The sequence below is a fragment of the Rosa rugosa genome, chromosome 2, assembly GCF_958449725.1.
Source record: "Rosa rugosa chromosome 2, drRosRugo1.1, whole genome shotgun sequence".
In the NCBI taxonomy this organism is placed as follows: domain Eukaryota; kingdom Viridiplantae; phylum Streptophyta; class Magnoliopsida; order Rosales; family Rosaceae; genus Rosa; species Rosa rugosa.
This window is the reverse complement of record NC_084821.1, coordinates 17,225,909-17,252,824: the sequence shown is the minus strand read 5'-3', so window position 1 is coordinate 17,252,824 and position 26,916 is coordinate 17,225,909. Positions and strand designations below refer to the sequence as shown.

At 38.0% G+C, this 26,916-nt stretch overlaps 2 protein-coding genes, 2 long non-coding RNA genes and 1 pseudogene across 5 annotated transcripts; 3 read left to right on the top strand and 2 right to left on the bottom strand.

Annotated features, from left to right (window-relative positions):
- Nucleotides 1-10,220, bottom strand: part of LOC133734402 (laccase-17-like) — a 46,752-nt pseudogene extending 36,532 nt beyond the window's left edge.
- A 3,729-nt stretch (nucleotides 10,221-13,949) lies between these two features.
- Nucleotides 13,950-16,950, top strand: LOC133727814 (laccase-17-like). The gene is made up of 6 exons (XM_062155217.1): nucleotides 13,950-14,179; nucleotides 14,266-14,417; nucleotides 14,668-14,912; nucleotides 15,032-15,160; nucleotides 15,354-16,331; nucleotides 16,574-16,950. The coding sequence occupies exons 1-6, from the start codon at nucleotides 14,060-14,062 to the stop codon at nucleotides 16,702-16,704; spliced, it is 1,755 nt and encodes a 584-aa protein (XP_062011201.1). The 5' UTR covers nucleotides 13,950-14,059; the 3' UTR covers nucleotides 16,705-16,950.
- A 2,706-nt stretch (nucleotides 16,951-19,656) lies between these two features.
- On the top strand, nucleotides 19,657-21,572 carry LOC133734747 (uncharacterized). 2 transcript variants are annotated; one of them, XR_009858547.1, is made up of 4 exons: nucleotides 19,659-19,865; nucleotides 19,941-20,015; nucleotides 20,711-20,782; nucleotides 20,861-21,572. It is a non-coding gene; the product is annotated as an uncharacterized LOC133734747 (long non-coding RNA). The 2 variants fall into 2 exon arrangements; XR_009858546.1 differs by having other exon boundaries at nucleotides 19,657-19,865; nucleotides 19,941-20,782.
- Nucleotides 21,573-21,959: 387 nt separating this feature from the next.
- Nucleotides 21,960-23,257, bottom strand: LOC133734746 (uncharacterized). Its single transcript, XR_009858545.1, has 5 exons — nucleotides 23,158-23,257; nucleotides 22,905-23,066; nucleotides 22,743-22,816; nucleotides 22,621-22,668; nucleotides 21,960-22,107 (listed from the first exon to the last, which is right to left on the bottom strand). It is a non-coding gene; the product is annotated as an uncharacterized LOC133734746 (long non-coding RNA).
- Nucleotides 23,258-24,022: 765 nt separating this feature from the next.
- Nucleotides 24,023-25,316, top strand: LOC133734683 (embryo-specific protein ATS3A-like). The gene is made up of 2 exons (XM_062162299.1): nucleotides 24,023-24,146; nucleotides 24,779-25,316. The coding sequence occupies exons 1-2, from the start codon at nucleotides 24,051-24,053 to the stop codon at nucleotides 25,265-25,267; spliced, it is 585 nt and encodes a 194-aa protein (XP_062018283.1). The 5' UTR covers nucleotides 24,023-24,050; the 3' UTR covers nucleotides 25,268-25,316.
- The last annotated feature ends 1,600 nt before the right edge of the window (nucleotides 25,317-26,916 follow it).

The window sequence follows — 26,916 nt, the reverse complement described above, 5'->3', positions numbered from 1 at the left end:
TTAATGTGGGAATCGTATTTAATTTCCGGATTGTTATTCATGAATTATAATTGTGTAAAGGGCGATATACCGAGCTATTGCTCGATGAAGGAATTCGTATACGTGATCGCCTAAATAGTACTGTGAGTGGACATTTATTTTAAATTAAATGTGCATGCAGTATATTATTATTTTCCGATTGAGGTTTAATTTATTATTTGAATTATTGAGTATTATGATTTTATGAGCTGGATTTCTTGAGATTTATTATGCTCTATGAGTTACAGGATTTTAGTGGATTTCAGCCTTGAAGTTAGATTGAGATTTCTTTCCGAAAGCATTTGTTGATTTACAGAGTATTTGATTTATGCTTTCGAGGATTTATTGAGATATTGAGGTTTGAGTTAGCGGGATAATCCTGAGTTATGCTTTCAGTGGATTATTAATGTTTTATTGAAGTAACAGCGAGTTTCTTTCCGAAAGCAAGTAATTGAAAGAGGTTGTTTCCAGTTTATTGAGGAGGCTATTTACGGCGCATGTGCATATTACCTAGAAGGGACTGCCAACTAGGTAATAATCTGGTTGGCAGTCCCTTCCAGACTATATTCCGGTTGGCAGTCCCTTCCGATGCGTCATCTGGGTGGCAGTCCCTCCCAGATGGCGGGCATGAGATGACTAGACAGCAGTCCTTTCTAGTCATCAAGCAAGCCTCTTGAAAAGGATGTTTTTATAAGGATTGAGGATGAGACTTTAAGAGATTTCAAGATGTTTTATTTCTACGCGATTAAGATTGCAGTAAAGATGATGATTAAAAGTATTTTTCAAGATTATTACTGCATGCGAGATTTTAGAGAATAACTTGGGAAAGCCTAAAGTTTTACTTATTCATTCGAAATTACTTATTTTTTCGTCCACTCACTCTAACGGTTTTTAAATGTTTTCCCCTGGGCCCTTCGGTTTCAAATGCCCAGTTTGCAGGCCAGTTTAGCTTGAGGTCGAGCGTACTTGGGGTTGAGGCATAGCTGTCATAGCTTCCGTATTATAAAAGTATCGGCCTTTTTCTTGTATTCTACCTTCTTGTACGCCTAAGAAATAGATTGCTCTGATAACCTTTGAAATTAATATGTTTGAGTTCAGAATTGTTTGTGAAATTGGGAGGTGCTGTAATTTAGGGAGCTTGGTGGCTCCAGAAGTTTGTGGTGGATTATTTTGAGAAGTGTAAATGTCTTTCTACAGGTTTTTGGGTAGTCCACTTTTAGAGGGAGTTCTGCCAAATTTTTTTGGTAGAATTTCTTCTAAGGTGGGCCCCGCAGGACCACTTCGGATTTCAAGGTGAAATCCGGGGCGGGTCCTGTCAAGGAGGACATAATTATTTCTCTAGGACTAGCAGATTTGGATATAGCACTTAGGACTCCCAAACCGGAGAGCGCACATGCCACCGGGACAAACCAACAACGAGCTGCATATGAAAAGTGGGAGAGGTCTAACCGGTTATCTCTACTGGTAATGAAAAGATCCATGACAGAGGCCGTACGTGGTAGCATTGTGGATTGTGAGTATGCTGTTGACTATCTTGATGCTATTGGTAAGAAATATAAGGAGTTTGAGAAGGCTAAAGGGGTTGCTTTGCTATCTAAGTTTAATTCATCACAATATGATAGCAATGGAAATATCAGAGAGTACATCATGGGTGTTTTAGAGCTAGGTGCCAAGCTTAATTCTCTAGATTTTGGCATCTCTAAGAAGGTGATGGTGGCCCACATCCTAAATACACTACCACCCTCTTTTAGTCAAATGACTGTTTCCTACAACACCCAAAAAGAAAGCTGGACACCTGATGAGCTTATTTCAAATTGTGTTCAAGAGGAGGAACGTCTTCGTCAGGAGAAGGGAAAATCTGTTAATTTTGTGCAAAAAGGGAAAAAAGAAGCAGCCATATCTTGGGCCTCAAGGGGGTGTACAAAAGAAAACGCCTATGACTTCTTCGAAGCCTAGTTCTTCCAATTCTAAAGGATCTTCCAACCCAAAATCTGAACCTTTTCTCTGCTACTTCTGTAAGAAAGATGGACACATGAAGCGAGATTGCTCTCGCTACAAAAAAATGGCTTGCAAAACAAGGTAACTCTTTGGTTTTCACTGTTTTTGAATCAAATAAAATTTCTGTTTTTACTATTTTTGAAACCAACTTAGTTTCCATTCCCACGAACTCCTTTTGGATCGATAGCAACTCACCAATTCATATTACAAACTCTTTACAGGGTTACAGAACAAAGAGGAAACCAAGAAGGGATGAGCTGCAAGTGTTCGTGGGCAATGGAAACAAAGTTCAAGTGGATTTCATAGACACTGTTAGGATAAAATTAGAGTCAGGATTTTCTTTTGATTTAAAGGATGTTGCTTTTATTCCCTCTATGAGGAGAAATTTAATTTCAGTTTTCAAACTTCGTAGAGATTCTGGTTTTACTTTTGTCATTGATGATGAAATAAAATTTTATAAAGACAATCATTTATTGGGAACTGCACATCTTTTATATGATCATTGGTGTTTAAATTGTACCTTTTCTACAGAAACCATGCTTGTTGAAAATTTAGGTTTTAAATCTCCATCTATTTCAAAAAAGGGGCATTTTCAACAACCAAAATCTTCGTTTCTTTGGCACAAAAGACTTGGTCATATTTCAAAAGAAAGAATTCAGCAACTTCAAAGACAAGACCTTCTTAAAGATTTAGATTTTTCGGATTTAAATATTTGTCTTGGTTGCATCAAAGGAAAATTTACCAAGTTAAGAAAGAAAGGATCCACTCGAAGTTCCTATCTTTTAGAAATTATTCATACAGATATTTGTGGTCCTTTTTCTGTCAAAACAATTTGTGGAAACCGATATTTTATTACTTTTATTGATGATTTTTCAAGATTTTATTACCTCTATTTAATTTCGGAAAAATCACAAGCCCTTGATGTGTTCAAACAATACAAGTCTAAAGTAGAAAAGAAGTATTGGGCCAGAAAATTAAAGTGGTGAGATCCGATAGAGGAGGAGAATATTATGGCAAATATGATGAAGCAGGGCAACATAAAGGGCCCTTCGCCCTTTTCTTGCAAGAGCACGGTATTGTTCCTCAATATACTATGCCTGGGACACCGGAGCAGAATGGAGTCGCTGAAAGGAGAAATAGAACTTTACTAAATATGGTGAGGAGCATGATAAATACTACGACTCTTCCTACCTTTTTGTGGGGATAAGCCATGAAAACTGCCAACTTTATCTCTAACTATGTTCCCAGCAAAGCATTAGATTTGACTCCTTACGAGTTGTGGGAATCCAAGAAGCCTGCGTTGCATTTTTTCCGCATTTGGGGGTGTCAAGCTGAGGTTAACATCTACAATCCCGAGATCAAGAAACTTGATTCCAAAACCACTAGTGGGTATTTCGTAGGATATCCTCCGCATAGCAAAGGGTTTAGATTTTATTGCCCTACTCATTCTACTCGGATTGTAGAATCTATGAGAGCTACTTTTATTGAAGATCCTCATCTTGCACCAAGAATACCAGAATTTGTGTTGGAGGAAGAGGGAGAAGAAATACAAACAAGTGATGTTGATACACAGAATATTGTTACCATACCTTTTGCTGCCACACCTACTCAAGAGGAACCCCAAAACATGCAAGAGATGGACGTTAGTGATCATGGTCCTAATGGACCCCAAGTCATGCAAGCCATGCACGTTGGTGATGTTGTTCCTAATGCATCCTTGCACATTGATCCGCAAGTGGCAGCTGCACCACTTGTTCAAGATCTTCCTCCACCACCTCAGCCACCTATTGTTAGACAATCACAAAGAGTCAGGAGGCCAGCTATCAACACCGATGATTATTATGTCTATATGCAAGAAATTGATTTTGATTTCGGAGAAGAGAGTGACCCTACTACCTTCAAACAAGCAATTTGTAGTGCCAATTCAAATAAATGGAAAGAAGCTATGGAAGCAGAATTAGAATCGATGAGAAATAATGAAGTGTGGGAGTTAGTAGAGTTGCCGGAAGGAAAAAGAGTTATTAGTTGTAAGTGGGTTTTTAAGACCAAGAAAAATTCTGATGGTTCAATTGAACGACATAAGGCGAGACTAGTAGCTAAGGGTTTCACTCAAAAAGAAGGTGTTGACTACAATGATACTTTTTCACCGGTGTCAACGAAGGATGCTTTTAGATATATTATGGCTTTGGTTGCTCATTATGATTTGGAATTACACCAAATGGATGTAAAGACGGCTTTTCTTAATGGGGATTTACAAGAAGACATCTATATGAAGCAGCCGGAAGGTTTTGAAATCGAAGGTGCTGAAAACAAGGTATGTAGACTCAAGAAATCAATTTATGGATTAAAGCAAGCTTCTAGGCAATGGTATTTAAAATTCGATTTGGTTGTTGTGAAAGATGGTTTTGTGGAGAATGAAGTAGATGAGTGCATATATCTCAAGGTCAATGGGAGGAATTTCATCTTCTTAGTTCTCTACGTGGATGACATTCTTCTAGCAAGTAATAATTTGGATCTGATTCTTGAAACAAAGAATTTTCTGGAAAGCAGTTTTGAGATGAAAGATTTGGGAGAAGCTTCTTTTGTATTGGGCATAGAAATTAAGAGAGATAGAGCACGGAAGCTTTTGGGACTCTCTCAGTCAAATTACATTGATAGAGTCTTGAAGAGGTTCAACATGGAAGGTTGTGCAAGCATTGATGTTCCTATGGCGAAAGGAGACAGATTTAATAAAGGTCAATGTCCACAGAATAACTTAGAGAAAGAATCGATGGAGGGAAAGCCTTATGCATCGTTGATAGGGAGTGTCATGTATGCACAAGTTTGCACACGTCCAGATTTAGCTTTTGCAATTGGAATGCTCAGTAGATATAAGTCCAATCCTGGAATGCAGGTAAGCGACTTTTGCGATACTTGAAGAAAACTAGAGATTACATGCTCACTTATAGAAGGGTAGACAATCTGGAACTCGTTGGTTATTCGGATTCAGATTTAGGACGTGACAAAGATGAAGGAAAGTCTACATCAGGTTTTATTTTCATGTTAGCTGGAGGTGCTATTTCTTGGAGATCAATCAAGCAAAAGGCGATTTGCACTTCTACTATGCAAGCTGAATTCGCAGCTTTACATGAAGCTACAATTCATGGCATATGGCTGAAGAATTTTATTTCTCAGACTCATCTAGTGGACTCTATAGAACACCCTATCACCATTTATTGTGATAATACATCAGCTGTGTTCTTTGCCAAGAACAACAAGCGTTCTTCTACTTCTAAGCAAATACCTTTGAAGCAGCTATTTGTTAGACAGAAGACAAGGAGTGAAGAGATAGTAGTACCTTACATAGAGACTCCAAACATGCTTGCAGATCCTCTTACTAAAGCTTTAGCAAATAAAGATTTTATTAGGCACACTTTCAATATGGGATTAGTTGCTAGTTTCGATCTAATTGAATAGTGGGAGTTTGTAAGCAAGCTCTGGGAGGACTGAGGCCATATTGAAAGATCTGGTCTTACTATTCTTTTATGCTTTTATGGATTTTATGACATGTCATTGAGATTTATTTGGATGTATTGAACCCATATTTAAAGTTTACTTGTGCACTTATTCAGACCATTTTTTATTGGTTTATATTGTTGCTGCAGCTTATGTTTTAATTGATAGCTATTGAAGGATTAACTTTGCTTGAAGGTTTATTGCAAAGTGGAGTGTATGCTCGTTGTGGCATACATGCTTCTTGGAAGCATAAGGAGATTTGAGGATGCTCAAGTAATAAAGTGGACCACCGTATGAAACAATAAGGTATCACATTAAAGAAAGTTTCATATAATTTTCATTTAAGCATTATCTTATGATCATGTGAACATTGTGCTAGTAATGTGGTTATGGGACTCTTACATTAACAGATTGTGTAAGCTGTGGTGTAGCTCTTTACTTGTCACATGTTTGACCGATCATGAGTTGGGTTATTATCATATATGTATTCTTGTGCGCACTAAGGAATTATTTAATCAGTTGAAGATTGCCATTGCTGTTATGATACATGAAAGTCCAAGTGGGAGAATGTAAGATATCTTTATTGGACATATCATGTATTATAACGATATTAAGGAAACCAATTAGTCAATGATTAAATAGTTGAGAATATAATAATGATTATCCGGTTACGATATATTGTTTAGTGATATAATATATTGTTTGGACACCTAACAAATAAAGGATTAATATGATCCTAAAGATATGCTATTAAGGTTACTTGGTCGTAAAGTTGTGTCTTATTGTATCCTCGATGGGTTAGGACTTTAAGACATATGACCATATAAATACAGGGTCCCTAGGCTCACAGTCAATACGCTAAAACATTCTGCCCCATTAAGATATAGCATAAGGAGACTGGAGAGACTAGAAGATCTTGTATTCTACGACGACATCAACCGAAGCAATGACATCCGGACAAGGTTAGTATGCTATTTGGTTAATCAAAACTTATGGTATAATGTGTTTCTATGTGTGCATATGTATAAGGATAATTCAGAATAAAGACTACATATCACTTACCAAAGATGATGGGAACTTCCTTATAGGGTTTGGTAAATGGATAAGGAACACCACGCTTGGGAAGAATGATTAAGGGGCCATAGATGGTTGATCTTAGCCATGAAATGTGAGCATGCCACCAAAGAGGTTAGCCATGAAATGTGAGCATGCCACCAAAGCGTGCCTCTTTGGCCTTATAATGGTAAAGTTATACACATAGTTGTTGCCGGTTTGTATCGGGCATTGAGTAATGTATGCCGGACCATCGGCCCACCCGGTTTGAAGCTGTCGAATCCCATGCCTGCCGATTGAATATATTGACTAGTTAGTCAACATTCACTCTGTTAGATACTTAGATGCATGCATGACTAGTATACTTTAACGAAAAGCACTATACATATATACTTAGATAAGGTATATGGAGGGTGTGGTTATGAAACTTGACATAAGAATTTTTTTAAGGATTAAATACTTGTTACTCCTCAAACTTTTCCCTGAAAAACAGTTTAGTCCCTCGCCTTTCAAATTAAACTGGATAGTCCTTATTCTTTCTAATTCTCACACAACAGGTCCAAAACATGTCTAAAATGACTATTCTACCCCCAAGATTTTTATTTTTATTTTTTTCTCTCTCTTTTTCTAATTTTTCTCTTTTTTTATTTATTTTTTCTGCTTTTCTCTCTCTCTTCTCCTTCTTTCTTCGTTCTTTGTTCTTCTCTGCTATTTTTTTTCCCCTTCTTACTCTACTCCATATTCCAATTTAATTTAATCTAGAGCCAATCCTCCCCACAAAATTCCTCCACCTCTCCAAATTCACACTCCCAAATCCAAGAGTAACCCCATACCCAAATTTACCTCCAGCCCCCTCCCCCTTTCTTTTCTCTTCTCTTCGGATCGGACCCAAATTCCGGCGAAATCACCGCAGCCGGACCCCAGTTGGACTCGTCGCCGGCCATCGAAGCTTCCTCTCTTCCTCCTCCTCCATCTCTGGTAAGGATTTTAGGTGATTAGGCTTGGATTGAAGCAAATCGAAGAGGAGGAGAGAAAAACCGAAAATTTTCGATTTCTTAGTTGGGTTTTTGGTTTCCGGTGATTTTTCGGCTGGAAACCTTGGTGAATCTTGTTGTTGGAAGAACACTGATCTTGTGGGTATGCTTATTGCAGCTTGAATCGACCGGTAGAGGAGAAATTCGAAGGTGAACAGTAGCTCGCCGGAAATCCTTTTACTTGGGCTGCTTTCCAGCCTTTTTGTTTGGAATTAGACATTCTTGCAGGTATGAAAGTTGTTGGGCTCGTGGAAGAGCAGAGAAGAACGAAGAAAGAGCAGAGAAGAACGAAGAAAGAAGCTAAACTAGTTGGGCTCGTGAAAAAAAAAATAGCAGAGAAGAACGAAGAAAGAAGGAGAAAAGAGAGAGAGAGAGAGAGAAAAGCAGAAAAAATAAATAAGGATTAAATACTTGTTACTCCTCGTACTTTGCCCTGAAAAACAGTTTAGTCCCTCGCCTTTTAAATTAAACTGGATAGTCCTTATTCTTTGCAAATCTCATACAACAGGTTCAAAATAATCCGAAATGACTATTATGCCCCTCATTTCCTATTTTTATTATTATTTTATTTTTTTCTCTATTTTTTTAATTTTTCTCCCCTTTTTTTATTTTATATTTTCTCTCTCCCCTGACCTCTCGCTCCCTCTATCTTCTTTCCTCTGCAACCACCGGAGAACACCTGCAACCTGATGGCCACCTCCCCATGATTCAACCCCTCCATCCCTAGCTCCAACGCCTTCATGGCCTCGCCGCGCAACTTGTCGCCAGTCTCTCTGACCCAGCCGAGCTCCTCCTTGACGACTTCGATGCCGGAGAGATCGTACTCGTTGTAGAGCGCCAAGATGGATCCGCCACCCCGAACGCTAAGACCCAGGAAGCTATGTCGGCTTCGGAGCCCAGAAAAGCTCAAGAACATTATCAGTAGAGCGCTGATAGGAGGTTTGGGATTTGGGATTTCAGAAGATTGAATGAGGATTGAGGTTTGGGATTTGGGATTTCAGAAGATTGAATGAGGAGCGAGGTTTGGGATTTGCTGATTTCGTATTTGAGATGAACTAGTTGGATGGTTTTCTGGGTTTTCGTCTTTTCGAATTGGGGAAGAAGTGAAGATAGAAGGTTTATGGTTTGCTGGGATTTCAGATGAATGAGATGATTGAATGAGGGTTTGCGGGGATTGGCCGATTTGGTATTTTAGATTAAATGAGGGTTCTCAATTTTTTTGGATTATTGAATGGGGGAAGAACGAAGAAGGGAAGAAGTCGAAGAACAGAAGAACTGAAGAAGAACAAGATGGAGAGGCTAGGATTTCGATTTTGGGTTTGGTGAGGTTGAAGCAGGCGTTGAGGGAGTGGGAGTGGGAGCGGGCGGCGTCGTGGTCGACGATGAGAGGGACGACGAAGAACTGGTGGGGGGAGTTGGTGAGCTTGATTTTGCAGAAGCAGGGAGAGGAGGTTTTGAGTATTTCAAATTTGGGGATTTGGAGAGAGAGATCGCTGGCCACGAGGCTCGGGCCAGGGGAAGGCGATGGTGACGGTGGCGGGTCGATGGTGAGGAGGCCGTAGGTGGAGGAGGTGAGGGAGATAATGTGGGATCAGCCACTGCTAGCGCTGCTAGTGCTGAAGAGAGAGGGAGCGAGAGGTCAGGGGAGAGAGAGAAGGAGGGAGAGAGAAAATATAATAATAATAAAAGGGAGAAAAATTAAAAAAATAGAGAAAAAAATTAAAATAATAATAAAAATAGGAAATGAGGGGCATAATAGTCATTTTGGATTATTTTGGACCTGTTGTGTGAGATTTGCAAAGAATAAGGACTATCCAGTTTAATTTAAAAGGCGAGGGACTAAACTGTTTTTCAGGAAAAAGTACGAGGAGTAACAAGTATTTAATCCAATAAATAAAAAAGAGAGAAAAATTAGAAAAAGAGAGAGAAAAAAATAAAAAAAGGATATTGGGGGTAGAATAGTCATTTTAGACCTGTTGTGTGAGAATTAGAAAGAATAAGGACTATCCAGTTTAATTTGAAAGGCGAGGGACTAAACTGTTTTTTAGGGAAAAGTTTGAGGAGTAACAAGTATTTAATCCTTTTTTTAAATAATAATATAGATTGTCATTCATTACCAATGGATGGAGATATTGCTTTGAACATGGTTAACCACTTTAATGAGGAGGTGATCACCCTCCCTAGCAACAATTCGAGGCCCAGGAAATTGTCCGTTTACGGTTACAATGCTCTTGGTGTGGCACAGCCTTGTCACATTTTGCAGTTGGATCTATAAAATCAATTCACATTGTTAAGAAAGAAGACTAATGAACTAATTAAGAAAAAAAAAGTGCATATGAAAAGTAAATTTCACATTCATAACAAGAATTGGCTCCATCTGATGATGATTTTAATAGCCAATTTTGCTACACATAGTTAGGTAATTAAGACTGTCTCTTGAAGCAAATTGACTGTTTAACATAGATAAAGCATACATGAATGCAACTTTGTGACGTGCAATACACATACATCAAATTTGTAGTGCCTTGTTATGCTTGCAAGAGTTTGCTGATGAGGAATGAGACCCAATGTGATGAAAAAGAGAACAAAGTGCCTAACAAGTGAAAGAAGAGCAACACCCATTTTACTTCTCTATTTTTTCGTTCTTCTTGCAGAGAAGTGAGCTGTGATGCTGCTCCAATTAAGTGTGTGTTGAAAAGGAGGATTTGGCTTATGTTTATATAGAGGTGAGGAAATTAAGAGTTTATAAGTCGATTAGATACAAGTTTGAAGTAGCTTACAGAGGAGAAACATAGCAGCTAAGACGATAGAGCAATATGTTCAATAAGCTAGCTATTTTATTAATCAGGAAGGATGCAGTTGTTTGAACAAATTTGGAGTGGTGTCGAAGACAATCATTCTATTGACCTCCCAGCCTTTCCTTACAAATCCATGAGAAAAGGGAAAATCCGCAAAAATGGATACTCAACTATTTCCATGCTGTCAAGGACATAATTATGTGAAGCGTTATCAGGACCACGGCTTGTCCCTGTCAGCAGTGTTGGTGCAACAAGCCGTACTTTGAAATTTCACCAAATTTCAATTCTCATTGTAAAGGTTGTATGGAATTATATTTTTTTTGAAGCGAAGTTGACATGTTAGATTATTCAGTTGCGTTTGTTCTATTTAGTTTCACTGATACTATTCATTAGACACTTTATACAAATTTACTAAAGTGGGCTTGATTAGGTTGACATGCACCTTTAGATCCACCGAAAACTACAATCAATATATGGCACTCTCGAATTCCCTGATATTTACATGATGGGTTGTTGATGTATATATTGCACGTTCTCTAACGCCCTATACCATATGTATGAATCACGTAACTATACGTTAGTTCTACTATATATGATCAACTAATAACTAGTATGTTAATAGTGTCGAAAAGTTTAAATCCGCCTTCTCCAAAATAAAAGTTAAATAACAAAAAATATATCAAGATAGGACATATCTAAACACTGAGCGAGGCTACTAGGGTTTTACTTTTCAAGTACCGAAATGCACCTTTCTCAGCCGTTAAACTTGTTAGTGGTGACAAATTAAGCAAATTAGGGGTTGCTTTCAAGATGTGGTAATTCTCAATCAAGTTTGTCTGGTATGTTCTAGTGTTGATGCAATAATCGTAAGAATGAAACTAAAGAGATTGATCTTGTAGTTGCACCAGCTAATCTTATTTAACAATCTCCCCCATGGAGATGTCTGCCAACTTGAATTTTCAGGAATATAATATACCTAAAGCTTTCCTTGTGGAGGGTGGAGAGGGGAGACCCTTCATAAATATAAGCCAGAAATGAAAGTTAATTCCGAGTAATTGCGGAGTTCGGTGGGTTTTTCAAATTGAATAGCCTAACTCGTTTAATGAAATGTAATCTCCATGTTTTTTTCTTTTCTCTTTTCTTTAAATCTCCACATTACTCAACCCACGTATTATAACAGTAAAATTTAATTCCGTAATCTTCACGATATTAGTTAGACCAGCTAGTCCACAGACCACGTACAGTTCAAATATATTTATGTTTTTGGTTGAATGCAGTACCAAATCAGAAACAAAAAATACTAGAAATTTCTGAATTAATAGATGATCATCTTCATGTTCAAATATATTTATGTTTTTGGTTGAATGCAGTACCAAATCAGAAACAAAAAATACTAGAAATTTCTGAATTAATTAATAGATGATCATCTTCATTGCTTTTGGGCTCCCAAACTAACTGATTTTTTATTCTCAAAAAAAAAATTAACTAATTTTTTTTGAGACCGCAAGGAGTCATGAGCTGATTAACATAGAACAGTATAGCACAACTAAGCATGAGTATTCCACAAAATATATACGTAGGGGAGCCCCGTTTCAATGGTCAGCTGCTAACCATGGAACTTTTGGTCACTCATCGCCCGATTGAAATCGGACGGTTCACTTAGCTGTGACCCGTCCGATTTCAATCAGACGGTGAGTGACCAAAAGTTCCATGGTCAGCAGCTGACCATTGGAACGGGACCGTACATAGGGAATATGTAGCCCACTACCATTTGGTCTAGTGGCATAAGCCTCTCTTTTGTAAGTGGGAGGTTGTGAGTTTAACTCATAAGACTAATTGTTGATATGATAAAAATATATATATATATATATATATAGGGTCCTATGCTCTCTCCTTTTACTGGTTATATGTTGGTTAAAAAAACAAAAAAAAATTAAAGCTGTATGCTTTATGAGATTTGAAACAGATCGTTATATACGACATTCAACCTAGATACATCACACCTAGAGAAAATGTTACCGAGTGTTGATAACATTTGTGAGTGCTAGCGTCAATGGCATTTACAAATGTTACTACTAGTCAATAATATCATCCGAGCAGAATGAGCGAAGCAATTTGATGATTAGCCAAAAAACAAAGAACACGCTTGCACGCGCCCTAAACCCAGAGTCCGGCTTCTGTGAAAGTGCGCTCGTCTGGCAGCGCACGACATCTGGGTGGGCCACCGGCTTTTCCCTCGTTTCGTGGTCTACTGCCGGACAGGTGGTTTTCATCATGGGGCTTGGGGATGTTTATTGCTACTTGAAGTCTGGCAGGATGAGCTTTGACAGCGAGTCTGGTGCAACACCCCTAAAGCAAGGTAGTCAGGCTGTTTTGATTCTGGGGATGTCAATGGCAAATTAAGAGGGATTGGATTTCGATCCGCTTCATTTCCCAGTGGCGACGCCGACGTCTGGTGACGACATCAATCTGGAATCTGGGTGGACTCAAATCGATTTGGTTTCAAGTTTTCTTGGATATTAGCGTGTGGGTCTCATGGGTGGTCAGAGTTTCTTTGTCGGAGGCATCTAGGATTAGAAACGACGTGGTCAAGGTGGTGCCAGTGAGGCATCAATGTGGTCATGGTTGTCACCACCATGTGAAAGAGATGAAGCATTGGGCCGGGTTTGGGCCGTTTTTGCTAGGGTTTAAGTGGGACTACTCTTTGGGCTGCTGTCAATTGAGCCTGAGTGAATTGGGTCTGGGGTGAGCCCTAAGCCTACCATTTGGGCTCCTATTTAGTTAGTTTTTTTCTTTATAAATAATTTTCTTTTTTTAGGAAACTATGCAATCTTGTGTTAGTATGGTGCCTATTTACTGTGTTTGTTTGTTTATAGGCCTTGTTGAATAAGTGAGCATGGGTACCGTCAAATGATCGGACTTAATCTATGTATCGCTGTGGTTTACCACAAACTCTTTATCTACCCATAGATAGTAGATAGGGGATATGTAACGGTCTTTTCTGGCCTGAGTATTAATATATCAACATGATAGGAGGAATAAATATTTCAACAATTTTTTGGTCAATGATAACCTAAATAATAATAACAACAAAATGCCACGCGAATTGGTGCAAAGGGATATGATCTTATTATCTATGGTTTCCACCTAAAGAAGGGTGAATGGTCTCTTTTCTGTGCTACGTAGCTGCATATTTTATACCTACGTTTCCCTTTTAAATCCCAGATGGTGCTAAGCATGGAAGTAGCTATAGCTTGGTCAACATCAGGTCTACTCATGCATGAAAGCACATAAAATTTTAACAGGAAATATTCAAATATTTGACTTGAAAAGAAAGGAGGCTAGCTAGCAAGAGCTTGGTGAAGAAAATTAAATTTGATTGTCTTTCACATTACTCTAAATAGTCGTTCTATCTAACAACTAGAACTTAGATAGCCATGTATATCTGAAGCTTAGCTAGCTTCTGGTTTCTCCTACGTACTCTTTAAACCATGTCGATATCGTTTTCTGTCAATTACCTAAACAACGAAACAGACCCCTTCCTCATCACCCCTAGCCTGTATATATATATACGCAATCCACAAGCTTTGATCAACACAAACTGAAAGAAAAGAGCAACGTACTTCAATTTCCACACACAGAGAGAGAGAGAGAGAGAGTAAAATGGGTGTCTCTATTTTTTCATTGCAAGCGTTTTTCAAGCTCTTTCTCTTCTCTTTCATAACTTTGTGTCTCAGTTCTGAGCTTGCAGTTGCAAGCATTACCAGGCACTACAAGTTTGAAGTATGTGTTCTATTCTTTAATTTGTTTTTGAATTTTTTTTTTTCTTGCCTTTCCTTAGCTAACATCGTTATTGTTGATTTTCAAAGATCAAACTGCAAAATATCACAAGGTTGTGCCATACAAAGAGCGTTGTAACAGTTAATGGGCAGTTTCCCGGACCTCGGATTGTAGCAAGGGAGGGCGATAATCTCCTTATTAAAGTGGTTAATCATGTCCACAACAACATCTCCATCCATTGGTAAATATATGAAGACGTTCTCTACTTCAATTTTAAAACCTTATATGTGCGTCATATTTATTGATTACATTCCTCATCATATCTTTTACGAAAATGAGACTCATTTGCAGAGACAGTAATTAATTTAAACTAGTAAAAGATATGACTAAATGGTGATTGGTAACTATATATATTTTACAAATAATTTAATTATGACGTTAAGTTCATGACTTAAATTGAAAGTGTGTTGGATTGACTTGTTTCAAATTAGGCATGGGATTCGACAACTTCGATCCGGGTGGGCCGATGGGCCAGCATATGTGACCCAATGCCCTATACAAACAGGTAACAGTTATGTGTACAACTACACGATTGTAGGACAAAGAGGCACCCTCTGGTGGCATGCTCATATTTCATGGCTCAGATCAACTGTCTACGGTCCTCTAATCATTCTTCCAAAGCGTGGTGTTCCTTACCCATTTATCAAGCCCTACAAGGAAGTACCCATCGTCTTTGGTATGTAATTGGCTATAAAAAGTTAAATAGAGGGACGAGAAATGAACTATTTACCTGTCAAAAAATCATTAGTTATTTTAATTACTAACAAATATTACCTGCAATGCTTCAATTTACAGGAGAGTGGTGGAATGCAGATCCTGAAGCAGTCATAAACCAGGCACTACAAACTGGTGGAGGCCCAAATGTCTCAGACGCCTATACCATTAATGGACTGCCAGGACCATTGTATAACTGTTCTGCCAATGGTATAAAAATTGGTCATCTCAAAATTTGTTTCTATGTTTTATGGAAAGGCTCGTCATATTCATATCATGTGTCTTTATATTCATATCGAAGTGGAACTACGTGACATCGATCATTTGTTGCATAAAATTCGGTAAAAAAATTTGGCGGCCGTAAAAATATATTGTACTTTAGATTAATGGGTTCTTTTTGCAGATACTTTCAAGCTGAAGGTTCAAGCTGGGAAAACATACCTTCTTCGCCTAATCAACGCAGCACTAAATGACGAGCTCTTCTTCAGCATTGCAAATCATACCCTCAAAGTGGTCGAAACAGACGCCGTTTATGTCAAGCCCTTCGACACCAACACCATTCTCATTGCCCCGGGACAAACCGCAAACGTTCTTCTGAAAACCAAACCCAACTTCCCAAATGCTACATTTCTCATGACCGCAAGGCCATACGTGACTGGTCTAGGCACCTTCGACAACTCCACTCTTGCTGGCATTCTAGAGTACGAAACGACCGCATTTCACTCAAACCTCCCACTGAACAAACTTCCACTCCACAAACCAATTCTCCCAGCTCTAAATGACACATCGTTTGCAACAAAGTTCGCCAGCAAACTCCGCAGCTTAAACACACCACAGTTCCCAGCTAACGTCCCACAAAAAGTTGACAAGCGTTTGTTCTTCACAATAGGACTTGGAACCAGCCCATGTAGCCAGCAGCAGCACAACAACCAAACTTGCCAAGGACCCAATGGAACTATGTTTGCTGCTTCAATCAACAACGTTTCTTTTACTATGCCAAACACTGCCTTACTCCAATCCCACTTCTCTGGCCAATCAAAGGGGGTCTATTCCCCTGACTTTCCGATCAGTCCTTTAACTCCATTTAATTACACGGGAGCCCAGCTGAACAATACTAATGTGGGCAATGGTACAAAGCTAATGGTGCTTCCGTTTAATACTAGTGTGGAGTTGGTGTTGCAGGACACTAGTATTCTTGGTGCTGAAAGTCATCCTCTTCATCTTCATGGGTTCAATTTCTTTGTTGTTGGTCAAGGGTTTGGGAACTTCAACCAAAACAAAGACCCTAAGAAGTTCAATCTGCTTGACCCTGTTGAAAGAAACACCGTAGGTGTTCCCTCCGGCGGGTGGGTTGCAATTCGTTTCCTAGCAGACAACCCTGGTGAGTTAAACTAGATAATCAAATATGTTTATTTTTCAGTTTGTCAATCTAAACCATTGATTAAGTGGATTCTTATTGTAATATGCGGTGAAAAATTGACGGTGGTGTTACGATGACGTGTATTGTCATATGAATATAACATGAGATCTTACACTGATCTTATTAAGAAGATAGCATCGCTTCATATGCTCTTATATATTTACTGTTGCTAATTAATGTAATTTTTCTCCATTAATGATTAGGTGTATGGTTCATGCATTGTCACTTGGAGATCCATACTAGCTGGGGCTTGAAGATGGCATGGGTAGTCCTAGATGGAAAACTTCCCAACCAGAAGTTGCTTCCTCCACCGTCAGATCTTCCCACATGTTGATTGATGTTTAACTCCTCGAGTTGCTTCTTGAATTTTGGGACGAGGACTTGCTGACTTTATTACCCATTTTTCCATTTTCTTTTGTTAATTCCATTTTAATTGCTCTGTTCTATTTTGTCCCATTCAGTTTGAATATTTCTTGTATTTATCAATGTGAGGTTTTTGTTGATTTGAATTTATACATGTTGAATTGAGGAAATAAAAAGGGTCAGACAACTGTAACCTGGTAAGATTTACAAATATCTATATTGGAACACTACAGGAAAACCAATTATTCACTGCGTGCGAAATATGCCGTAAATGACTTTTTACGGCGTGCAAAAACAGGCCCTTAAAGACCGCGCCGTAAAATGACATTTTAAATTAACGGCGTGCATTCTGCACGTCGTAAATAAACAAAAAGCACGCCGTAAAAAATAATTCACGGCATGCAATGCACGCGGTAAAATATTATCACGGCGCACATTGCACGCTGGAAAATATTATTCACGGCGTGCAAATGCACCCCGTAAAATGTTCTTTTATATTAAAAAAAAAAATTTCAATTCAATTTCTTCCACTCATATTTAAAAGAATCTGATTTTTATATATATTTAAAAAAAAGATATTCAATTACATACATTGCTTTAAAAGCATCGCATTTGAAATTTATGGCTAAACCAATACAAGAAAGAACTTAAAATCATAAAAAGTGGTATATAACAGTCCTCCATGAATTTCATGCACAAATGAGCTGCTCCAGAATGAACTTGCTTCAAACTCTTTGGAGACTTTGTGCCCCAACATCCTTTCTCAAAGGAGCTGGTAATTGCCTTGACTATGTCCATTGCTTGGATTCACCTGGGACCATAGTTGTCATTAGGAAGCTTGGATAGATGCAAACATAGGAATGACAGAACAAGAAATGATGAGGAAGATAAGGAACATCGTTTTGATCGTGAAAAAAAGCTCACTTACTGCCCACATAAAAAAGAGATGATAGTTACAATACGGGGGACATGAGAACAGACTACAAATGGATTGTATAAGAAAGAAAAATCAACCATAGAATGAATATGCCAATTATATATAAATGACTTGTCTGAGCAAAAGAGAACTTGTAAGAATGATTCAGTATATGTAGGAAGAGAATGGATCATTAATAATAGTCACAGTTTGAAATCTCTCACCTATCAACTACTAATGAGGTAGCACCGTAGCACAGCCAGATGCAAAAGATGTGAGAACTTGGCATCATGAACATTCCAGTCACTAGCAATCGCAAAGGCAAGAAAAATAACAGATTGTGCAAGTAATTTATGTTCTACAAGTTAGAATCAAGGGGATGAGAAGAACAAGGGGCATACAACATTCTTCAAAGTCCAATAGTACACTAATTCAGTTTTTAATTTATGTAGTCGATCAGGTCCTAATTCAGTTTTGTCACAAAAGTAATTTAAATGAGGTTTTTGAATCAAATTGGTATTCACAATTGTAAGCTAATGTTAAAAGATCACCTTTCCCTCTGTTGCTGGGAGTTAAAAGATGGGTCTGTAAGCTCTTTAGGATCAACCAATAGGCAGTCTCTGAAACAAATAGCCAGCAGTTAAATATCTGATCTGTACCCCAATGAGAAAAGCTTAGAATTAAGATACTAACCTCCATATGATCCCCACGATATCCTAAAGCTTAAGATCCTATGTATAATACACAAAAGCAATATACAACTCCAAAAAATATCAAGTTTATGAGACACATATACTAATAAACACACCAAAATGCCAAACAATAACTGATGGCTGCCTTGACATCCTCATAAGAAAAACTCTTCTCAAGTCAATGAGTTAAGTTCACATTACCAGTAAGCTTTTGTTGAGGAAAAATATGCACACAGTGAGCGTAAATGTCACCCAACATAATTTCACTCGTATTCATTTAGTGAATAGAGTTTTAATTATTTCGGGTTCGACCCATTCAAGACAGAATGTGTCTCTTAATTATATTCCCTTGTTACAGGGAAACACCCTTTGATTCCATTTATGAAGAAACCAATTGTGGATGTGTGTTTTTGTTTTTGCGGCTGCACCCGGATATTTGAATGGGTTGCCTACGTTCGCTTGGAGAGGGATCAAGCCACTCGTAGTTCAAGAGTTCCAATGGGTGAATGACGCATTGGAGGGTATGGCTTTTTGCAATAGGAATAGTATTTGGACGAATTTGGTGTAAGTGAACCAGAGATTCGATTTGTTTTGGATTTGTTTGGAAAGGTTGTGACGTTTCCTGGTGTTTGGCGGAATTTGACTGATGAGGTCAAGGATTCGGATTGGATGAACCAGGGAGTCATGGATTTTATTTGGAAAGGCTGTGACGTTTCCTGGTGTTTGGCAGAATTTGACTGATGAGGTCAAGGATTCGGATTGGATGAACCAGGGAGTCATGGATTTTATTTGGAAAGGCTGTGACGTTTCCTGGTGTTTGGCAGAATTTGACTGATGAGGTCAGGGATTCGGATTGGATGAACTAGGGAGTCAGAGATTTTGTTTGGACTTGCGGTTGCATCTAGTGGGTCGCTGGATTGCCTACATACCCTCGAAGAGGGATCAAACCGTTGTAGTTCTTGACAATTTGTATTTCTGGTGTTGAGATAATTTTTGTGTCGACGGATGTACATATATATTTTTTTGTTTTTTTGAATCCGTCGAATGTATTTCTTCTGCAGACGTCGGAATTTAATTTGGGCACCCGATGTGTTGAATTCTTGTACTGGGCCGTATGAATAGGCTTTATGTTGTCAACAAACAATCTTTGCCGGACCCGAACATCGGATAAACTGTTCGGCAATGGGCCTCAACATTTGTGGATGGGCGACTTCAGCAAGCCCATAGGTTGGAGAACCGTTAATTTATATCCACACCCAAACTTAAGCCCAAATTTGGAACTCCAGGCCCAAACTACATAACTAAGAGAAAAGCTTCTAGCCACACAATAGCTAGCTCCTCGTCCTCGTCCAAATCGATTTGATAAGATTGAGAGAAACCAGGCGTGATCATGTGCTTGGGCTATTGGAGATGGGCACCAGCTACTTTAATCCGACCAGGAGAAAGGAGTCTTGATGTCCGACTTCATACAAATAGGGAATTGATCATCTTGATTCTACAGTGTTCAACAGAGACTCGAACTGGGTAAGACTTGGGTCTCTTCTCACTGGTCTTCGATGGAATACTGACAAAATTCCCAATGTTTTTTGGCTGCTGTAGGTTCAAAGCTTGTTCCGGCGATTAGCCGATCTTGATTTGCATGCAAGAGCAAAACTGGGGTGACTTCTCAATCTGGTACGACCGCCTCTGTGCCCATTTAAGCAATCGCTTGTTGTTGACAGTGTACCACCGCCTCACACATTCAATTATATTTGGCAACAAAAGCCATGTTTTTGTCTTCTTCCTGATTGAAAGATGAGCACGGCTAAGCATTGTATTCTTTTGGTCTGAGTTGCATTCAATATCAATTCGTGTTTGTTGTTGCCACCATGTCCCGCTTTGATTAAAAATACCTATCAGCATTCTCTGTCTTCTTCTATTTTTTCTTCTTCTATATTGATCCCAGAAAGCAATTCAATTAAACTTTGCTTTCCTTTTGACATGGCATGTTTCTGCACACATATTTGCATGTTTGAACAATCAAACATGGACTTTTGTCTTCTTGTTCATTATTTTCAGTTGACCACCGTTTGCAATCAATTATGCATATTTGAGAGCTCTTATGTTTAAAGCCCTTTGTCTTCTTGCTGCATGTTCAAGTTTAAATTCTTGTCTTCATTAAACAATTGAAACTTGACTTCATTTTGTCTTCCTACTGATCATTCCACCACATCAAAATGGCTGCTCCATTAATTAAATTTGCCACCATGTTTTGTTGTGATTGTGTCTGTCACCACCGCGCACCGCCGCTTTAAACATTCACCAGTTAACTAAATTACTACTTTCATGGACAAAGAAAGAAGTTCAATTAATTAACAAGTGGTGTGCAGACGCTACCGCCAAATTTTACTTCACCACTACCTCTATATTCAAGGGGCAGATCAACTTATCTAGTTGACAAGGTGAGTCCGAAGCCTTTTGAGCGAACGTCATTCTGAACCCGTTGCCTTAAATTCCACTAACTTCCCTTCTGCTTGCAGGTTGCAGAGAAGATCGGAACCAAAGATTAAGGGTGAGGCTCTTATTGCTTTGCTTGTCACGGTTGGTGTTTAACTTGGCAGTAGTTTAGTTTTTGTATTTCTGGTTTTGGAAGTGGTGGAAGGAGGAAGGCAGAAGCAGGGGCTTGCTGAATTTGCAGGGAGCGAAGATGGCATTTTGTGCAGACTTTTTTTTTTTCCTTTTTCTTAGCGTCGGAGCTTGCCGTTCATGAACGACTTTATGTTCCTGCGTTGGGAATTGCAGCAGCTAAGTGCGTTGAGACTCCGGCCGTTCATGAACGACCATATATGTCTCAACGGAGGAGCAGATCACCATGAAGGTTGGCCGTTCATGAACGACCATGTATTTCTTGGTAATTTAAGAGAGACTCAACAAAAGAAAGAAGGTTGTTCATGAACAGCCTAACTTTTGTCGACAGCAAGCATTCCGGACGATGTATTTCTCTGTTAAAGAAGACGGGTACAGCAAGGATGCGTAGTATACCTGAGCGTCGCCTTTGGAGCTTGAATGGTTGCCGGATCTGCTTTGATTTTGGCATAATTCTTTCTCTCTGTCCCCCCTGTATCTCTTCACGTTGGTGTCTTTATATAATAACATAGTTGCTTCTCAGAGCTATCTTTCCTCAAAACTTGTAATTTAAATTTTGAATGACAAGATTTGAATTTGGATAACAAGCTTATCTTGCACTTTGAATAGTTTGACCAGCAGTGAGTCCATAGTTGCTTCACGTTTGGACTTTTTCAAAGCTAGTAAACTTTGAATAGCAGTTCATCTCCCTCTGCTTCATTTGAAATCGTCAAAGTTTACTTTGAATGGCAATATCTCTTGGTTTGCCGTTTGAAATAGTCAAAGTTATAATAACTTGTACAATTATCATATTCTAGAGATAATCAAGCTAACCGAATTTGAAAGCTGCTGGACTCTTTCACTGTTGCATTAGACCCATATTTGCATTTTGGGTTCGTGAAATTTTTGATTTCAACAGCTTTCCATCGAGTTCATGTAACAGAACCTACAATGTAAACCAACTAAAACCATGAAAGAGGAAGCTATGGTTAGAGCAGCCAAGAGTTAAAATCAGAAAAAGTTTAAAAGCTGCAAAGATCAATCAGAAATTCAGAACATACGAAAAATCTCATACTGTTAACTAGAGGGGAAGAAAACCTAAAACAGATGGAAGAGAGGTCAAAACTATACAACTTAAAGCAAGGGCTACATTCTGCTTAACCTGCATGTACAGAAAGATAATAATGTCATGAACAGAACACAAAAGAACATAACAAACAAATGAAGGGATAGATGCTAGCAAGTACCAGGGGAGCTGTATTAATTGAAAAGCATGCAGAAGTAACATGACAAGCTAGTTGAAGAGTTATAATATTGAGATAGTCATGGTCATAAGATGTAATCTTTAGCTCTTAAAATATGCTTTATAATTTGGTACTCAAAATAACACGACAAGCTAGTTGTTGATAAACACAAGAGGACATGTCTGTGCAATGTCAATGGCAAACAAGTCAGAGCACAAGCTAGTAAAGAACAACAATTCTCACCAAGTCATATCTCACTTCAAATCAAACTTGCAAATAATACATTGAAATTAATAGATTATTATAAAGAAGGAACTAGCTGATACAGTCCAAATGCAACTAAAGCAATTAACAAGACAAACAATTTTGTTCTTTTAAAGTTTTACTAGTTATTTTTCTGGGAGAAAGAAGCATCTGGTTCCATTGCCAACCTCTTCCATTCCAGAGCTTTCTTCTTCATCTCTTTCCCTTCTTCTTAACTACACACAATTTTGCATCTGAATCAATCAAGTCATCGATTAGAATACAAGTGAAAGGCCAAAAATTCCCTCACCTTGTCCGACTGAACTGAACGATGTCCCCCTATTGCCGCTCGAATCGAACTATGTCCCGTCCCGGTGTAATGTACTGAATTCAAACATAATTGCAATCAATCCCAATCCAAAAGAACAAATAAGCGCAAAATCAATAAGCACAAACCCTAGCCTCCTATCACCTTAAGCTTGGGATATAGTGAGGAGTTCCTTCTTCAATCCCTGCTTTCCGATCTCCTTCTCCTTGCCGACCTTGAGAACCGAGCCGTCACCGGCCTTATGCCCTGGATGCTTTTGCGGAAGACCTTACGATGTCGATCTGCGCCTCCATTAATCTCGAAGATCTGGAATCAGAAAACAAAATCGAAGAGTTAAAGAGACGAAATAGGACTGGAATTTGAAAATTTGAAACCTAATTGAAAAGAGATTGCGAACCAGAAATTGGAATTGTCTTAGAGTGAGAGAGATGGGAGAGACCTCTGAGACCGACTCTCTTTTCGCAGGGACAGACCTCTGGCTCTGAGAACAAAAATCACGGGGGGAGTTTTTAAGTTTTAAGTTTTAACTCAATTTTTCGCGGCCTCGAAGCGAAAACAATGACCGCGTGCAGCAAGAGCACGCAGCAAAAGAATCAAATATTCACGACGAACGGCTAAAACGCGTCGTTAAACGAGAAAATTTTTCTCATTCACGACGTGCACTAAAATAACGCCGTAAAAATATCTTATTTACGGCTTGCATTTTTGCACGCCGTAAATTTCACGTCGTAAAAGCTCTAATTTCCTGTAGTGATCGAAGTATAATTAAACTTCTCTTGCGTATCTGATAGCTCATGCTTTTGTGGTTGAAATTTTCAGTTTGTTGGGGCCTTTATATGATTCAAGGACACGATATATTGCACTTTCGATCGATTTCTAATTAACAAGGGCTACAACAGCATTAAAAAAAAATGGAGAGGCCTATCCAAGATTAGAACTTTATGAATAGGTGACAGAATAAAGTGTTAAGTCTGCTAAGATGAGAAGCATTAGCACTAATAAAAGATGCTTTGCTCTAATACATGGGAAATCATCCTTTAGAGAGCGAAAGGCCAACAAAAAAAAAAAAAAAAAGCTTTAATAGAAAGCAGATAGTATAAGTAAAAGTTAAGGAACCTCCTTAAGTTAAGTACATAAAAAAGCACCAGTACAAAGCTGAATATGCCTTTTTAACTATGCCAAGGAAAGAACATTGAAGCCTTAGAAGGAGAACGTAGGCTATAAATTACATATTAGTACATTACAAATATGTGATTATGATACTTAAAACCATTCTTCTATTTGTTTAAAATGGCAACAAAGGATTATGGAGGATCGTTATTAACATGCTGTGTGCTTTTGCTTGCGTTGTTTGCCGGAGGTGAAAGTTTCGCGCCAATGAGCAAGGTGATCATCATAACTTCATAAGCTATTGAAATAAATTTGGTATCTATGTTGTTGCCAGTTGCCACTATATGCTATTCCAGTCTTGTATATAGATTCATATGAGAATTATTTCTAAATTCTAATGCTTAATTTAATTGACAGTTTGACAACATAGTAGATCAGACTATCAGACAATAAATTATAATGAATGAATAAATAAAAAATGACCGTCTTTTGTTTTTTTTTTTATATATCTCACATACAAGCTTTGTCTGCTCATCTAATTATTCTTGCATAAATCTCTTTGAAGCAATCCGTTATTTTTAATAATTTGGAGTACCCGTAAAAACCATATTCTTTTTTTAATTTTTTCCTTTCCTTTACCCCCTTTTGTGTGTATATCAATCAACTTTCTAAGACAATCCAATATTTTGCAGATTGAGATTTGCGTATACAAATATGGTTTCTCTGTTTATATAAGTTTAATTACTTTGCTTTAATAGTTTTTCATACACCACAACACTTTCTACATGTTATTACTTAACAAATACATATCTTATTCGTAAGAATGAAAATAACCAAAACAACTTAATGACTACATAAACAAATCAACTCTTTATTAATATTTGTTAATTTGCATTTCATTTCAACAGGAAAACTGTACATACGCAGTTACAATTGAAACAACATGCACAAAAGGCGCTTCAACCTCAAACAACATTAGCCTAAGATTTGGCGACACAAATTCTAATGGCGTTTTGGTAAAGCACCTAAACTCCAAGCACATAAGAAGGGTGGATCCACTAGAACCCCAAGTCCTTGACGATGTGCCTAGAAAACCATTTCAAGCTTGTGTTGTGGATCAGTTTCAAGTGAAGGGTCTATGCGTTGACTCACCCATCTGCTATTTGTATCTCAAACTGGCTGGAACTGATGACTGGCGGCCTGGTTTTGCTCAAGTCCATGTCATGGAGGGATCTCACTCTCATCTTAGCTCTGATTACTTCTACTTCCGCCGGTACCTGCCTCGCCGTGCTTGGCATGGTTTGGATGCGTGTGACAAAGAGGTCACTTCCTTTGGGATTAAGCAAAATAGGAAAGTCTTTGTAAAGAAACAAGGGAAACATATGTCCTTGCCATGACTAACTTATTATTAGGTCGTCATATATGGTATGAATATGTCCTCATTAATATATATATATATATATATATATATATATATATATATATATATATATCTATACTATTATTAAGAGAAGAGAGCTTGTCAACCAAAACAGAAATATTTTACCAAATTATCCCTCAAATATTAAAAACCTTTGAACTGAAATATTCGAGAATGACAAAAAGACCAATTCACAAAATAAAATATATATATATAAAGAAATTTAACAAAAAAAAAAAAAAATGGAGCAGTTTTCTCCACATTTTTTTAAATAACTGTCTACGTAGTTATCCACACCCATAGGGTGTGTTTGGCATCTAGTATATATATATAGAAGCCAATTAAACACACTGGATGTAAAAGAAAAAACTATTTTTTACGTGGTGAAAGGTGTTAAAATGATATAAAAGAATACTAATCTATATAGGGAATGTTTATTTCACGGGACTATCATGCCTCACCTTAATTTCTACAACAGTTCTGGATTCCTCTAACCTAGCTTATGTTATACTAATCTTGTGGCTATAAATAGGCTCATACAGCTCAAGCTCAAGCTCAATTCGTATTCGACTCGTTTTGGCTTGTGTTCGTAAGATAAATGAATTGAGTTTGAACTCAATATTAAGCTCAATAATAAAACAACATGAGCTTGAATTATGACATATTCGGCTCGCCAAGCTCCTGAGTAGCTCATTTTATTTCATGAGTAGCTCAAACTTGTTAAAATTCGACTCATGAAAATTTATAGTATTAAAATATAGGGCCAATTACATATAAGGCCATTTTTGAATTTTTTTTTTTTTAGCGATAAGGCGATCAATTATTTTTTTTTCCTCATAAGGCTACTAGATTAAAAATTGAATTAATTTTGGATATAAAAACCAACATATTTACGTAAATGTCATTAGAGTAAAAAGTCATCAATCATTCTCTCTCTCCTCTCCGGTGAGGTCTCCGACGACTTCCGGCGATCACAAAAGCTACTGTCATTAGCAACAAAAGCTACACTAGTGAGATTTCCGGCGACTTTCGACAAGGTCACAAAACCTACTGTCACTAGCAATAAAGACTACTATCACCAACAAAACCTACGCTCCCAAAAACTAAAAGCTACTATCCCCACCAACACCAAAAACTACTCTCACCAGCAACAACAGCTACTCCAGTGAGATTTCCGGTGAGGTGAGAAAATTTATTGTCACCAACACAAAAAACTACTCTCACCACCAAGTAGAACAAAAGCTACTCCCTGAAGTTGAGACTAATAAAACTACTCCCAATGACTAAGAAAGTTATTACCAACCAATACAAAAGTTACTTTGAAATATCAAAGCAACTATAAATTGAAAATGTCAAATACTTGAATCAAATTACTCTGATTTCAACTTCAACCAAACACAACTCAAGAACTTAATAAAGTAATCATCACATTTATCCATAACTAGAACTCAATAGTGGTTTTTGTTGTTTGTTAGAGTAGTTTTTGGTGCTGGTGACAGTAGATTTTGTGACATCGCCGGAGGTTAACTGAAATCTCACCAAAGTAAATTGTGTTGCTGGTGAGACAGTAGCTTTTGGTGTTAGTGATAGTAACTTTTGTGGTCGCCGGAGACATCGCTAGAGTTC